The 16,392-nt window shown below is 42.0% G+C and overlaps 1 protein-coding gene across 1 annotated transcript in view; it reads left to right on the forward strand.

Annotated features, from left to right (window-relative positions):
* Positions 1–873: 873 nt before the first annotated feature.
* The window catches only part of PHACTR1 (phosphatase and actin regulator 1), a 513,424-nt gene continuing 497,905 nt past the window's right edge, over positions 874–16,392 (forward strand). Inside the window, exon 1 of the mRNA XM_052649098.1 lies at positions 874–976. Coding sequence (XP_052505058.1) covers positions 874–976 — 103 coding nt within the window. The remainder of the gene's footprint in view (positions 977–16,392) is intronic.

Genomic DNA, 16,392 nt, shown 5'->3' on the forward strand with positions numbered 1-16,392 from the left:
AACGAATTAGATTATCCTTCTGAGTTTGATTTTAATGACTTGGTCTTGTTACTTCTTTCCAAAAACATCCTGCAGAAATAGATGCTACATTTGTGCAAGTATCTGAGAAAGGCTACATATGCTAGAAAGAACCTAACAGGCTGAGTTGTTTTTTTTTTAATGAAATATATTAGCTTCCTGACAGGCATGATAATATTATGGGGATCATTGCAATTCGGAAATAATTGCTGGTGCTCGGCAAACCAGATTTCTTTCTCACAAGCAGCCTGTGTCAGAGGCAAGCAGGTGATGGTCCTTAGCACTTTATAAAACGTGCTGGAGGAAATCACTACAAGGAAGGAACGCGAGGCATTTTTACAGCAAACATGTCAGCATGTGTCATAAATGCAAGGCATCTGTAAGTGGAGGCTCTGATTCCCAGGTTAGTGCTCACTGCTCAAGGGGGATTGGAACTCCCTGGATCAATTAAGGATCAATGTTCAGAAGAGCTGATACTTAATGATGTCATTTATCAGACAGACCTTTTGAAAACAGCATGAAAATTTAAAAGCTTATTTTCCAGTTAATACACAACAAAGAAAAACTGGTATGTTATCTCTCTTTAGCCTGGATCACCTGTATTTTCTGAGTAGAATATATTACTTTTAATAAATGTTGGTGAAATGCTTCATTTTCTCATACAGTAGGAAAGCTCTGTTGACAGATGGACTTAAAACTGGAAATGTCAGTCAAATAATGGCATATTTAATGGGATATTTCTTATCCCCAAATCATATTTGACAGTCTAAAATATTGTGGTTTTTTTTTTTTCTCTCCCATAGGCAATACAAGTGACTATTTTGCCTTAATACTCTTGTTTCGGGAACATCAAGCATGGATTATCCCAAAATGGATTATTTTCTGGATGTGGAGTCTACTCCTAGACTCTTGGACGTTGAGTCGGCTCAGAGATTCTTCTACAGCCAAGGAGCTCAAGGTAATTAAAGACAGGAAACTCCTCTCATTTGCATGTTGGTTTTATATTAACAATGCCCTATGACCTGCAGCAGTGTAAGCTCTGCTGCGAGAGTTCAACTACTGGGATTTCTCAGTTGGTAACCCCTGCCGAGCTGTTTCTGGCATGGAGGCAGGCATACAGCAAAATGAATCAACCTAAACTTCTTGATTTGGTTCAAAAGAAACCTACCCAGCTTTTGTACAAATGCCCCCTTGGAAAGCTATGTTAGAAAATGATGCCCCCACCTCGTTGCAACCAAAGTGTAAGATTGAAAGACTTCAAGGATGCTTTTAGCCCCAGGAAAAGGTGGAGTTTTCAGCCTCTGAACTGGAGAAGATCCAGGGCACCCTGACCTCTCTGTCTGAAATCCAGCTGGATGAGAGGCTCCTGAGAGAGGCTTTGAACTCCTACAAACAGCAGCCTTATCTATTTTAGATGAGTTCAGTTACAGACTCGAGGAATCAGCAGTGTGTCCTTGGGGAGCACAAAGGAATATGCCTGTTGTGAAGTGTGGCTGATGTATACATTTAAATTATAGATTTTAAGATGGTCAATTAGGCTCCAGTTTGCTTGTTCTTCTGTTCCAGGGTGCACTTAGTATGTTGTGCGTGCACTCTGAAGTACAGAATGAGGCTGGGATATTACGTGGACTCTCTCGACAGGCAGGAGAGTTTTTTAAAGCCTATTTTCCCTTTTCCGTGGAATATTTAAGGTAGTCAGGAAACCTGAGCGTGGGCATATCCCAAATGGTACAAGTAACACAGAAAGGCAATGTCCATGTTCTTAAATAGAGAAGTAGTTGAATTCTTGGAAGTCACGAAGGAGAACTAAAAAGGATAGATGCTGTTTGGACAAAGCTGGCACCTTTCACTGTTACGTGGTAATGGGCACTTCACATAGGGCCCTGATGACTTCTGCCTTGGGTTTCCCAGTTGTCTCTTCTGATTTGGTTTTACCTGGCTCTCATGCCAAATTCTCACGGCAACTTCAGTGGCTTGCAAGCCTCCTGCTTCTCCGCTTCCATTTTCCTCGATAGGATCCAGTCTTAAAGGCAACAGAGACTGGTAATTATCTGGTTGATTCGCTTGGGTCAGTATGCACATCAGCAACAGCTAATTCTTCTCATCCCTGTGGATATGTGTAGTCAGCATCGCTCCTCTCAGCCCCTGAAAGAGACATGAGAATGTTACTGAGTTAGCAGAAGCCTGAGACACTGGCCAGATCCTCCAGCGCCTTCTGGGTCTGGAAGTAAGAAGCTGCTAGGAGCAGAAGGAGACGGAGGCCAGAAGAAACGGGGGAGTTGAGGCAGGGCTCCATCCCATCTCCGGTTCTGTGTTGAACATTGCTGCATCTTGTCCACTCCATTTGAACAGGAGAATAATGCTGGCGCTTGGGGGACATGCACCTGAGCTGCACTTCCGTTAACAGAGCACAGAAAGGGAGCGAATCACAGATACTAAAGATGCCCATCTTGCCTTGCAGGAGCCACGGTTTAAGCCTTTAAGAGCCGTGGGCTCCAGGCATTGACAGAAGAAAAGCAGTCAGGGTGTGGGAGGCTCAGAGGACTCAAGGCAGCCTGGTGGTTGTCGGCAGATGGAGCCGGGGGTGGAGTGGTCAGAAATGTCGCCATCGGTGACTGTGGTTTAGACACCAGAGCTGGAAAGGCTGGAAAGTGCATGGGAGGTGGTAGCATAAGCTGCCTGTGCTCCCTGATAGAACGTTCATTTGGGGATAGTCAGAATGATGTTCCAATGAAGGAGCCGTGGATCTGTAGTAAGAGTGGGGGCTCCCTAAACAACATCCAGGTGGGTTTTTCATAAACCCCCCGACTTCTTGAATCAGAAATCCAAGTATAAGACCTAGGAGTTTGCATTTTAAGTAAGAGGTCCAATGATGATTACCCAGATATCCCAGTATTCTGAGGACCAACATTTAAGAACCAGTCCATCCTGTGTGATTTCTCTCCTTCCACCCCAGGACGGGGCCACTTTCTTCACCATTAGAGGCAGGATTACACAGTGGTTACAACCAGACCCTGACTGCCTAGGTTCAAACCCTGGGTCTGCCACAGTCAACCTGGGAAAACTAACCTCTTTGACTTTCAATGTCCCCTGAAAAACGGGAACAGTGTTGTTGTTCAGCCCTTCAGTCATGCATAGGCCCAGTTCATGAGTTGTTAAGAGCACTAAGGAGGTAAGATTTGAAAATGCTTTCAACCGCCACATGGGAAACACCATACATGAGCCAAGCAATAAAATAAACATCTTTGCAAAAGGCTGTCCCTTCTCTGAGATTTGAAAGGAAGCCACTGCCTTACAAACAAAAGTGCTACCTGATAAGAGTGAACCTCCTATTTTTTTAGCACACACACACAAAGTTAATTTTAAGTAAATTTTAAAACACGGTGATTATTTTCTTGCCACATCAGAAGCTAACTGGGGGCAAAACTGAAAAACAGGGAGCACCAAGAGAAACTTCTATCCTTCCTTTCACTTTAAAACTGAGAACCCCTCTCCCACCAACACCTTCCCCAGAGCCCCGTCACCTAGGACTAGTCACCCCTGGGCCTCCTGGCTGGGGAGTGACTTGCTGCCACTAGGACTTGTCACTGCGTTTTTCCAGCTCCCTCACAGCAGCTTCCTTCCACTCAGCACAGACACCACCTCCCCTGGATCAGAAGGCCCTCAGCCCGAAAAAGGGACTCCAGTGAATGGGCAGAGGGCTGAGGACCATGGCTCACACCCTTTCCTTTCTGAACCAAAGGCACAGGTGGTAGAGTGGATGTCTAAAGCCAATGGCAAGGCCCCCAGGACCAGGGAAAGGAAGGCAGGACGGTGGCTGGCTCTTGAGAAAGGCATGTGAAGCAATCAGGGCCTTGTGCTGCTGATTCCAACACACAGCAGCTTTCTCCACGGCCAGCCCAGCCCAGCCTCAGGGCGATGTTAGTGAGGTCGAGTAGCCCCCACTGGATACCCTCTTCTATAAAGAAGGCCCACATGGAAATACCGTATTAAGTACATGGAATGTGGATGACCTAGGATTTGGTTGTGCTAAACTGATGTATGATTTTTGCCTTTTACTGGGTTGTCCATTCTTGAGGCAATGCAGACTTGTCAATAGACTGATCAAGGACAGGTGTAAGTATTTTAAAGGGGAAACCAAGAAAATAATTTCATTTTCCACACATGACTATCCTTGCATCAGTTGGGGTCCAAATTCATAAACTTTTGGGGGAAACAGCCCTTCTATATTAATTACATGAAGAATGGTTATCCAAAGCAACAGTGAGAATTGCAATGTTTGTGACCCCATCATGGCTGTTTTTCACTTTCTCTTGGAAAGTGGCAAAAAGCCTGTCCCTGGGTAGAGGATATTTTCAGCTACTAAAAGCAAGAGGAATCCAGAAAAATAAGAAAAAGAAAAAAGTGATCTAAGATCTGTTCTGGGACAGATTTCTGCTGAAATTCCCAGAGAGTTTTTAAAAAGCCAGTCCTCTGCTCTGCTGAATAAAGCAGGCTTGTTATTTCCCCCCATCTCCATTTTCCCTTGGTTTGATCTCGAGGTAGGGAAGATGAGCCTGCTTCTCCTGAGGGATTTCTGCTGTAGAAAGTGTGATGTGTTAACAAGCAGCAGGAAAAAAGTCCAGAGTCATCCTGTTGATCTCCCACCAGTGAAGGATGCTCTCCTGGTTCACCTGTGATGCTTCTTCAACAGTAAATACTGCTCACACAGAGAGTCCTGCAAAAGTCCCCAGTAACGCCAAGGGAGAATTGTGGAGGCTGAAGATGCACGTGATATAAAGACCAGTCACGTCTTGACATCACGTAACTTGCGATCACCCATCTTTCATGCTTCTGACAATGATCTCCCACACACTCAGCTTCAGAGTCATAATTTTTTTTTACATAAGCTGGGAGGGAAATCATAAAATCACAAAATTGGCATCACAGGATTTTAGGTTGAAATGAACACTATAGTTCAGTGATTTTTCTCTACCCTTGCCCTAAACCGAGCAATCCAGAATTGGTAAGGGCCCGACCCAGGTCCCGGTGCCACATTTTACACAAGCCGCTGGGTTATTCTGGTGGACCCTGAAGGTTGAGAACTAGCGCTATGAAGCATTAATCACTCAGCTCAGCCCCAGACTAGCAGCCTCTGTGTCATCAGGGAACTTGTTAAGAAGGCCAGAATCTCAGACATCCTAGACCTAGAGAATCGGAATCTAAAGTTAACAAGATAGTGAGGCAATTTATGCTAAAATTTGAGAGGCAATGATTGAACCTAGAGCACATTAGAAACACCTGGTAAGCTTCTGTGGCCTCAAGGCTGGAGTCCCGGGACGAAACCAATTATGTCAGAATCCTTGGTGTGAGTCCCACACTTGGGAATCTATCAAACTATGCCAGGTGATTCAAATGTGCAACCAGGGCTATGAACTTCTGACCTCCCATTTTACAGGAAAGGAGGTTTCAGCACAATCATGCAGCTATTCTTGCCTGAGTATCTTTATCTATGTCCTTCCCTTTAAAGAAATCCAAACCATTGGAAAGGTGCATGTGGGCTTTTTTTTTTTTAAAAAAACTGGACTACACATCAGTGCTACACTCTGCATATTCATTGTATCTGTGAATCCTCAAAGAAATTTAGCAAAGGAGGAGTTATAATGCTCATTTCACAGATTAGAAAAGACTGTACATTTAAATCCCCTGGAGAAGGGAATGGCTACCCACTCCAGTATTCTTGCCTGGAGAATGCCAAGGACAGAGGAGCCTGGGGGGCTACAGTCCATGGGGTCGAAAAGAGTCGGACCCGACTAAGCAACTAACACTTTGACTTTCATACATTTAAATAATAGCATAGTCAGAAGCCGATTTTGAGGATATCTGACTCCATCAACCCCACAGGCAGTAAACAATGTTTGTGACCAAATCACACTTCTGAAGATGGTGAAGCTCAGAGTGGTTCAGCCACATGCCCAGATCACAGAGCTCATTCTGAGAAGGTGGAGGAGACTAAAGATCTCCTGGATGGGGCTGTAGGTCTCTTCTTACCACACCAATCATGCCGTCTCTATTGTGTTCAGTTTCTTCCCTCCAAAACCATCAGTATCTTTGGGTGTTTAAATGATATTCAAAAGGGAAAATACATTAAAAGGCAGCCATTTGTCTAATGTTACTAACGATCAAATTTATGACTCCTGCTCACGATTTCCCCCTCTTTTATCATTTTAAATCACTCTTGGCACTGGAACCAGGTGCTGTAGTCGTAGCTACTTTATCCTAATGCGCCTTTTCTGTCGTCTACATTATCTTGTTCGACCAAGGAAAATGCCAGTTTTGACGACTGATGAATGCCCTGGTGAGCAGCTAAGTCAGAAACTCATCTAAAACCTCCTCTCTCCACCATTTCCCGCCCTGTCCCCCACCCCAACTAGCTTCCAGCTCCTCTTTTCTCCACCCTGTGAAATCTGCCAGAACAGCTGGTTTTTCAGTCGTGTCTGACTCTCTGCGACCCCGTGGACTGTAGCCTGCCAGGCTCCTCTGTCCATGGGATTCTCCAGGCAAGGATACTGGAGTGGGTTGCCATTCCCTTCTTCAGGGGATCTTCCGACCCAGGGATTAAACCCAGGTCTCCTGCATTGCAGGTGGATTCTTTACCAACTGAGCTATGAGGGAAGTGTTTTTCAGTCTTTAGCTTTGAGTTTAATGTACTGTAAACCTAAAGTCTAAACCCCCGGGACTTCTTCACGTGGCCCCAAGAGACACAAGACATTTGGTTGCACTCAGTTGTTTGCAAATTGTTAACAACAGTCATCTGCACAGAAAGTGTTCATGCTATTTTCTTTTCTTTCTTTCTTTCTTTTTTTTTTCCTGCGGCATCTTAGTTCCCTGACCAGGGATTGAACACGCACCCCTGGCAGAGAAAGCATCGAGTCCTAACCACTGGACAGCCAGGGAATTCCCCAGTGCCTGCTATTTCCTTTCCTGGTGTTTATGACCCAGCTCCAATGTCGCCCCCTCTGTGATGTCTTGCCTGACTTTTCCAGGACTTTCTCCCATAATATTCTGATCAGCTATTCTAGCCACTAGCATTTTATATTATTCTGCTTCCACCACTTACTAGATGCACGCGTTCATGTAGATGGCTTTACTTCTCTAAGCCTCAGGGTCCTAATCAAAATGCATATAATATTAGAGCCACATTCATAGGGGTTTCTGAGAATGAAGGAGGTGTGCTTATGAAGTGCTTGGTACATTGTTATTATTGATTAGTTACTGAAGCTCTTGTTTTGTTATTTACCCACATAGATGGTGGTGATCTTAAATACCATATTCTGGATGCCTAGCACCATCCTTGATATACAGTGGAAATATTAAGATTTACTAAAGGTCTTGGTGGAGCTAAAGGAATGAAAACGCTTAAATCTGCATTACAAAGAGAAACTTGGGACTCAAGGAAAGGACTTTTGACAATTCATGATAGAGAAAATAAAAACTCCCTAAGACCTTTAAATAATTAAAATCTTTAGTTGGAAATAGAGACTCTGCTTAAGGCTGAGGGGAGGGACAGGCAAAATTAATTTTCAAATACATAGAGAAGTAGGAAATGGAAGAAAGTCATCAACTCTGATGTACCCTCTATGAAGCAGGGGGGAAAAAAGCAAAAGCAAAGAGAAAATACAGCAGGAGGGAGCTGGTGCACTATTGAAAAGAATTAACCTTTTAAAATCGATTTCCAGGGGTTCCTGAATAATACCCTTCTTAGAAGGACTTTTTAATATACAATAGTCTGTGAAGGCTGAGTTTTTATTTTGCCTAAAAAAGTAGAATTCTGGGAGGCTTGAGCCCCTCAACATTTACTCTGATGAACTTACTTGAGATCAAGTCAAAAGCTGCTCTGAACACGTTCCAGAAACTAGCTCTGGGCTGTCCTTTAGTTGAGATTCCTTTCTCCTTCCTTCTTCAGACCTTTACTATCTAGGCAAGTCCTTATACTTTGGGACTGCTTAATCCTCAAGCTGGCTACCGTTCACACTCCTGGAAGGTGGCCATGGATACCCACCTAAGCCCTACATGGGAGCCACACACCTGAGCAGGTTATCTTCCTTCTCCACATCTGTCCCCTGAAACTTTCTTACACGTGGCTCATAATTCGCTCTTTAAGGACTGAGGCAAAAACAGTGATTCTACAGCAACTGTGTCCTCGTTGAGGGCACAGTTGCCAGCTGGATTATAACCGTTTCCATTCACCCATCTGCCCCTCAGGGCTCTGCTAGGACCAGCACAGCAAAACGGGCTGCATCTCTTCTGTGTCTTCATGGTGATGTCCTTAACCAAGTAGTTAACATGGCATCAGACTACTTTTCAGACCCTTGTCTCTGAGAGGTGCTTCGGGTGACACTTTTCTTATGTAGTTTCCGGCCTTGTTTTTATTATGCTGAAGTCATTGCCCTCAACAAATACTCACTTTGGGGCATTTTTCTGGTTGTTTTTTTTTTTTTTTTCTCTCTGTAGCTCTAGCCAGGAAGCAGCCCGCTGTGCTTCACTCATGGGTGACAAGCTAACTACTAAGCCTTCCCTCTTAACCTCCCACACACTCCATTTTAGACCTCTAATTGCTCGCATTCAGGCTCTCCAAACCTGTGTTTAATGCAGGGAACATTGTGAAGGAGAGGGTGAAGGCAGATCAAGAGGGAAGATATTGTGGAGATAGCCAGCCTGCCAATTCTGTGCATATATAGATGACCGTGAAGCCCAAGCTTCCGTTTCTGGATGAGCCTTTGAACAGGACATTTCTCTGCACACAAAGTAGCCTTCTTGGTGCTGTCCGTTTACATGCACATGGCTTTCCATCGCTTTCTGTGCCTTTGCCCCCAGCAAGCACCTGCTTTGTCACATACTGTGATTCAGGGCTCGTAAGTAGGGCATAAGGACAAGAGGCAAGAGAGAAAAGATGAGAGGATGAGACACAGAGAGGAGGAAAATCATGTGAAAATACAATAAAATAACTCTGCTTGATTAATAACGCCTGCTTTCACATAGAGCATATAGAGAGTGGGCTAAAGACGCAGCCCACACACAGGCAGCATCAGTTATGACCCAATTAGCATAAACAATTCACAGGTGCTTGGAAAAAATTCTCACTCCTCATTACTCAAACAAATCTGTTCCTAAAAACTTTCAGTACTACCCTCTCTTAACTGAGCCGGCAGAAGCAAGGACAGAGAGCCTAATGCATCAAAATCAGCTCATGGACAATACCATTTTTAATATTTTTGAGAATATTTTAATAAGCAATTAGACCCACACATTTATACATGGATCGAGGAGCCTGGTGGGCTACATACAGTCCATGGGGTCACAAATAGTCCGACACGACTGAGCAACTACTACTATTACTGGATGAATATTGGTATTAAATCGGACCTCTGAAAAGTTAGGTCTGATCAGAGAGGTTCTCTTAGAGATCTCTGTACCTTTTTTCAATCATAAAAGCAAAACGTGCTCAGACGCTCAGTCATGTCCAACTCTTTGTGACCCTGTGGACTGTAGCCTGTCAGGCTCGTCTGTTCCTGGGATTCTCCAGGCAAGAATACTAGAAGGGGTTGCCATTTCCTCCTCCAGGGGGTCTTCCCACAGGAAGATCAAACCCGCGTCCCTTGCATCTCCTGAACCGGCAGGTGTGTTCTTTGCCACCAGCACCCCCTGGGAAACCCAAAAGCAAAGCAGGGGTAAAACATTAAGGTGTCTGGGGGGAAATGGAAAGGAAAATCAACCCTACACATCTATTTTAATTTTTTATTTTACTTTCAATTTCAAGCACATTCATATGTTTACAAAATTACAGTTATAGCATATGCAAAATTGGAGGTATGACTGAAATCTTTCCCAAGGCTGGAGAAGAATGTCATAATATTTTAGGGCTTGGGTTGTGGAATAACACAGATCTGAGTTCAGACTGTGATTTTCACTTTTCAGCTTATAATATTAGGCAAGTTATTTACTCTTTTTGCCTCACTTTTCCCTTTTGAATGCAAATGATAATAAGTTCTCAACGCAAAGGGTTCTTTTAGGGTTTAAAAGAAACAAAGTGTTTCCCAAACTATGGTCCAATATGCTTTTCAGGTAACACTTGAACTTTTTAAAATAATAATTCATTTTATTGTGTTTTAGAAAAGATGTAAATTGAAAACTATTTAATTGAAATATAGAAATATGTAACCAGACTTCATATTTATGGACTACTGCTTAGAATAAAGGGCTTCCTAGGTGTCTCAGCAATAAAGAATCTGTCTGCAATGCCAGAGACAGAGGAGGTGAATGTTCAATCCCTGAGTCGGGAAGATTCCCCTGGAGGAGGGCATGGCAACCCACACCAGTGTTCTTGCCTGAAAGATTCCATGGACAGAGGAGCCTGGTGGGCTACAGTCCATGGGGTCGCAAGAGTCAAACATTACTGACGTCACTGAGCATGGCATGGCTTAGAACAAAGGGGAAAAATAATGAGTAAAATCCACTGAAGGAAAAACATTAAGTAAATAATAGTGTAGATGACATTAAAGCTTGCAAAATCCATACAAGTGATATAGAAATGATTAACATTTGGAAACCCTCAACAAATAAATATAAAACACTAAGCAAAATGTCAAGTACCTAATATGCATTTAGTAAATATTAGCTCTTATGTTAATTATCTTTTCATCTTGTCAAGCCTTAGAGGAAAGTGACAGGGCCTCAAGCTCCCCAAGAAAATCCTTCACCCTGTGCTATTTCTGATCTTCTCTACCACCATTTATTCCTAATTCAAATTTCCAAGCCCTTGGCAAGGTGAACACGAAGTGAAAGAAGGGAAAGTATGAGTCACTCAGTTGTGTCTGGCTCTTTGCAACACCGAGAACTGTAGCCCACCAGGCTCCTCAGTCCATGTAATTCTCCAGACAAGAAGACTGGAGTGAGTAGCTGTTCCCTTCTCCAGGGGATATTCCTGACCCAGGGTCGCCTGCATTGCAGGCAGTTTCTTTATTATATGAGCCACCAGGGAAGCCCCTTGGCAGGGTGGAACAGCCTTAAAACGCAAGAACAAGAAAAGCAACAAAACTTCAATTCTTAAATTAAGTTGCTAACAAATCCCAAAGGAATCCTCTCTATGATTTTACTACTGAGAATTTTTTTCCTGCAAACTCTCTTAAAACATTGGCTAGAGGGATGAGATGGGAAGGAAGGTGGGAGGGGGTTTCGGGATGGGGGACACATGCACACCCGTGGCTGATTAATGTCAAAGTATGGCAAAAACCACCACAGTATTGTAAAAAGTAATTGGCTTCCAATTAAAATAAATAAATTTTAAAAAACGACAACAACATTGGCTAAACTGTACTGATTTCCTCTGAGTTTACAGGAAACTCTAGTTTATCCAAATGTGGCTTCCAAGAGGTGATCTGAATGAATCAGTTTTAGGGAGGCTGAAATGCATAAAGGGTGTTGACTGTATGGTGATAAATGGAAACCAGACTTTTCATGGTGAGCACACTAGAGTGTATTAAGAAGTGGAAATATAATATTGCAACCACAAAACTTATCAACCAATGTCACCTCAATTTAAAAAATGAGTCCGCATTTACTTAGGAATAAGGAAATAGATTTGAGAAAATCTACCTCATATCTTATTTCTCTTTATTCTTTTGTTCGTTTAAGAAAACATAGTAATGTGAAGAAAGTGACATCAGAAAATCCTGGAAGCTAATTCAATTCCAACTAGTAAACAGCCATGTGGCTGTTTATTCAAGTGACTGAACCTCTATAAGCCTTTGTTTCCCCATTTGCAAGATACTAACAATGCTTGCAATATTATTAGTATGAGAATAAAATGATGTAAATTTCGATAACAGATTCTCAGTGAATACTTGTTTAAGGAATAATTTGCCACAGTAAGGAAAGAGCATTAGTTGAATAATTGTTCTGTGTCTTCAAGAAGTTCAAAGACTATAGAGTACAATAAAAAATACCTTTATAGAAGCAAAATAAAGGGTCTAAAAGGGAAGAGAAAGTATCAGAAAAATGTTCTTGGAAGAGTTTGTACCTAAACTTCATGCTTCAGTCAGCACAATAGCGGTGCATTCCTTGCACAAAAAGCCAGCAGGGACAGGTCTTTCTGTAAGCAATTCAGTGCAACTGGATCTGAAGATGCAAGGTGAAGGCGATACCTGAGATTGGAAAACTAAGTAGAGTTCAAAGAAAGAGACCTTAAGCAACAGATTCAGAAATTTAGCATCTCTTCCTTAGGAAGCACAGGACATTTGAATGATTTCTAGAGCTCAAAGAGCTTCCAGATTCCAAACCTTGTTACATATCAGAAGCAAATTCTACAGCCCTTGCCCAGGTATACAGATCAGAATCTTTGAGAGTCAAGTGAGATAATAATGGTTTTCCTATTTTAAGGAGTGGTTTTGTTTTATTTTGGCAGCTCTCAGATGCTTTTAATACAAACAGTATGGGGTGTAGAATTTGACTAGTCTAATTCTTTAGTCTCATAAATAAGGAAAATGGAGCCTAGAGAGGTAAATGAATGAAATGCAATAAAAATTCGATTATATTTCTCCAAAATTCACTGTTTTTGGAACACTAACTATAGGCTGGGGATTCAAACTCAACAGACACATCCCCTGGCCTCATGTAGTTAGCTGTCTAATACAGAGGCAGATAAAGCAATGATTTCAGTCCCGAAAGATAAATGCTAGGAGAATCTGCACACTGGGAGTTTTGTTAGCACAGATGAGGGTATCCAAATGAGAGGGCTCTGTGTGTGTGCATGCGCGCGCATGTGGGGAGAAAGATGTGATTCTAAGTTAGTGTCCAAGAAAAGATAAAAACAGATCTGACAACAGATCTCCTCTGCATTAGATATCCTAAGGGATTCAACATCAGGTTTGGAATTCCTAAGCCTGCAAAGGCAGATTAACTGTCTTCCTCATTGGATGGATAATGAAGCTGTTCACTAAGAAAGAAGAAAAGGGAAGAGTGTAAAGATGGAGAGGGAGGGATTCCCAGGTGGTTCTATAAAGTTTGGAAAACCATCTAAAACATTTTATGTACCTAGGTAATTCCTAAAATAATTTCACTAACATGTTTTACAACTGCCTCGGAAAGTGTAGTTCATTTGGGCCTTTAATTATCCTTTCATATTATTTGAAGGATTGGGAGGTTATTTAAAGGAAACATTTATTTTCTAAATTAGAAGTTTTCCCTGTAAATACAATATTTTCTCCCTCGTACTTAAAATTAATAGTCCATCTGAAATATTTACATGAACCAAATGTCTGAAGTTAGCAATATTATTCAAATTCAGGCTTGTGTTTTTATAAGAAGAAAATTCCGAGTTAACACTTAACGAGAACATCTAAAGAAAACAAGTTTGTTAAAAAAAATGTCTCAATGCAGCTCAATCATTTTAGAGAGATATATACTGTCACAGAATGTTGCAAAGGAAGAAAAAAAGAGATTCAGCCACAGTTAGTTAAAAACAGACCTTACTTTTCTTTCGAACCTACACAGTAAGATCTTCTATTCCATGTAGTTGATTATGCATTATTTGGTGACTAAATTTGATAGGTCACAAGTGGAGAAAATATTACTTAGCTTAGTCCAGTTTAATACTTGTCTTTGGTAAGCAAGATCCCACTTCACTCATCATCCCGGACAGCTGATTTTTTAAATTTGCCCCATATCCTATGCTTTCTCAGTAATCTGGACACATGTGTACCCAGAAGTTACAAGAGGAAATGACAGTGAAAAGAAGACCCACATTTTCAGTGCCAGGGGCTTGGTATTTATGGTCTTAGTTACCCCTGGAATAAGAAATTTGTGACATACTTGTTATTATCCCCATGTCACCGGTGAAGTAACCCACGTTTCCAATCATCAAGTCACTTCCCAAACCCACACAGCTATTAGGAATGGAGCTAGAATTATCATCCTGAGCCTGTGACTCTTCCTGCTCCATACTGTAGGATACTGGTGTCCATGGCAGCAGGAGGGAAGACTTCCAGGAGCAGTGGTACAAGGATGCAAAGATGTTCATGGATTTCAAATGCTAGAAGGCATCAGTGTTACAAGATACAAATGGGGCAACAGAGTCATTCTGTGTACCTAGACCCTTAGGTTCAGTTTCTTAAAGTGAATTTTTGCCTTATTTACTTGGGAAATTGTCACAAGGGGATGGTGAGGTCCTCTGACCTTTAGGTTGAATTGCAGGAGTGGGTGGAGGAGAGGGAGGGAATCTGCCCAAGTCCCCATATGCTAAGTCACTTCAGTTGACCCCATGGATTGTAGCCCTCCAGGCTCCTCTGTCCGTGGGATTTCCCAGGCAAGAATACTAAAGTGGGGTGCCATTCACTTTTCCATGGGATCTTCCCCACCCAGGGATCGAAACTACACCTCTTAGGTCTCCCGCATTGGCAGACAGATTCTTTACCAGTACTGCCACCTGGGGAGCCCGCCTAACGTCCCATGGGAGCTTCTTCTTATACTTAGAACTCATTTTCCCTCTCACTACCAAGGTGTGTGCATGCTAAGTCGCTTCAATCATGTCTGACTCTTTGCCACCCTGTGGACTGTAGCCAGTAGCATATAATAATGACAGAAAAGTTAGGTGAACATCAAAACATATACGAAAAACTCAATTAGCCCATCATCTATTAATAAAAATAAGGCTTCTTTATAACCTGTATAAGATTGAATGTTCTTACAGTCTTTTTATATACACGGGCACACACACTCATGCACACACATATTTTTTCAACCTAAATCAAGCTCCTTGAATTAATTACCTTTCATTTTCTCTATCTTAATTTAAAAGAAGTAAATAATTTATGTCTTGGGGTAGTTGAGTCTAACTAACTTAGGAAATAATCAGGACATGATTTGGGGGGAAAAAAAGAGGAAAAGGTCAAGCAACCACACATTGTTTTTGCCTAAAGGGTGACTTTGCCAGCTGGCTTGATGTTACTGGATCTGTTCTGCTACTATTTACTATACAGAGTCTCTGACTAATACCCTATGATTTGATTGCTATCATCGGCCCATCTGTAGACACAACAGAATGCAAATTAAATAATTACCGAATCTGTACTGGGCAGGCCTTCTTCTTAGAGACATACATGTAGGAATTTTTGTGTTTTCCCTTCTCCACACCACCACAATATGCTTTTGTTCTTATTATAGCCAGATAAAGCACTTCATTGCATTCGAATAGCAAGTGCCATTTAATAGTGTAGTTCCTATAGTAACAACATTAGAACCAGCAATAACAATTCAACTGGCCCATTTTACAGATGATGAAACTGAGGGTCAGAGAAGAAAAGAAAAGCAAGCATTTGTTCATTAAATACCTACCATGTACTAGAAGCTACATGTGTATTTCATTCAAAATCACAAAACTATGAGTTAGATAGGACTGCCCCCAATTTATTAGAAACTAAAGCTCAGTGGAATTATTAACTCTGAAGAGGCAGAGTGAGGATTCAAACTGACTGAACACTGACTCACTGTCCCCTGCAACAGCCTGCCCTTCTGGAAAAAAGTAATTTATCTAAAACAGACAGCAAGATGGTAGCATCTGGGGCTGGAAACTGGTCTCCCACTGTCTAGTCTGACGCCTGCGCATCTGCATCCTGTTACTGTGCGTGAGGCTCCAATGGAACTCAGACCCATTGTCTTTGCCCCTAAGATCACTTTGCAAGTGACCAAGGCCAGTAGTTTGCCACACAAAGGTATGTCCAAGTGTATGTCACCCTTTCATTCATTGAACATGAATTAGAAATATTAGAATCTTTAGATCTCAAATGATGTCATTAATTACAGCAACTACTGAAAACTGACCATGTAGGAAATATAAATGAATGAAAGCAAAGTAAAAGTAAGTAAGGTTTAACATTGCCTGTGCTATTAAATAAGATGGGGAAAGTGACTTATATGTCTTAACCAGGCATGTTCAACAACAGAAAGCTGTTTAGGTTTATGTCCGACTCAATTCAACATACCAGGCCTGAAACACGTTTTCCTTTTTGCATCTAGCATGTTTTAGCAGCCAGCCCCCAGCCACCCTGCACAGCATCTACTTTAAGAAACTGAGAGGAAAGGAAGCAATGAACATTTGTTGCCCGCCTACCATTTTTCAGGCTCTGTGTTCGGTGTTTTACATTTGTTATATAATGTTTTATCCTCCCAAGGCCCAGTGAGAGAGTTTATTTTACTTCTAGTTTACATATAAGGAAACTAAAGCTTGGAGAGCTCACTAACTTTTTTCCACGATCTAATAAGCATTAAGCTTGGGAATTATGCCAAGGTTTAATTTCACAGTGACAAGCTTTACTTGGAGCTGGCTAGGAATAATAGTTT

This window comes from Budorcas taxicolor, chromosome 11 (assembly GCF_023091745.1).
Source record: "Budorcas taxicolor isolate Tak-1 chromosome 11, Takin1.1, whole genome shotgun sequence".
NCBI lineage: Eukaryota > Metazoa > Chordata > Mammalia > Artiodactyla > Bovidae > Budorcas > Budorcas taxicolor.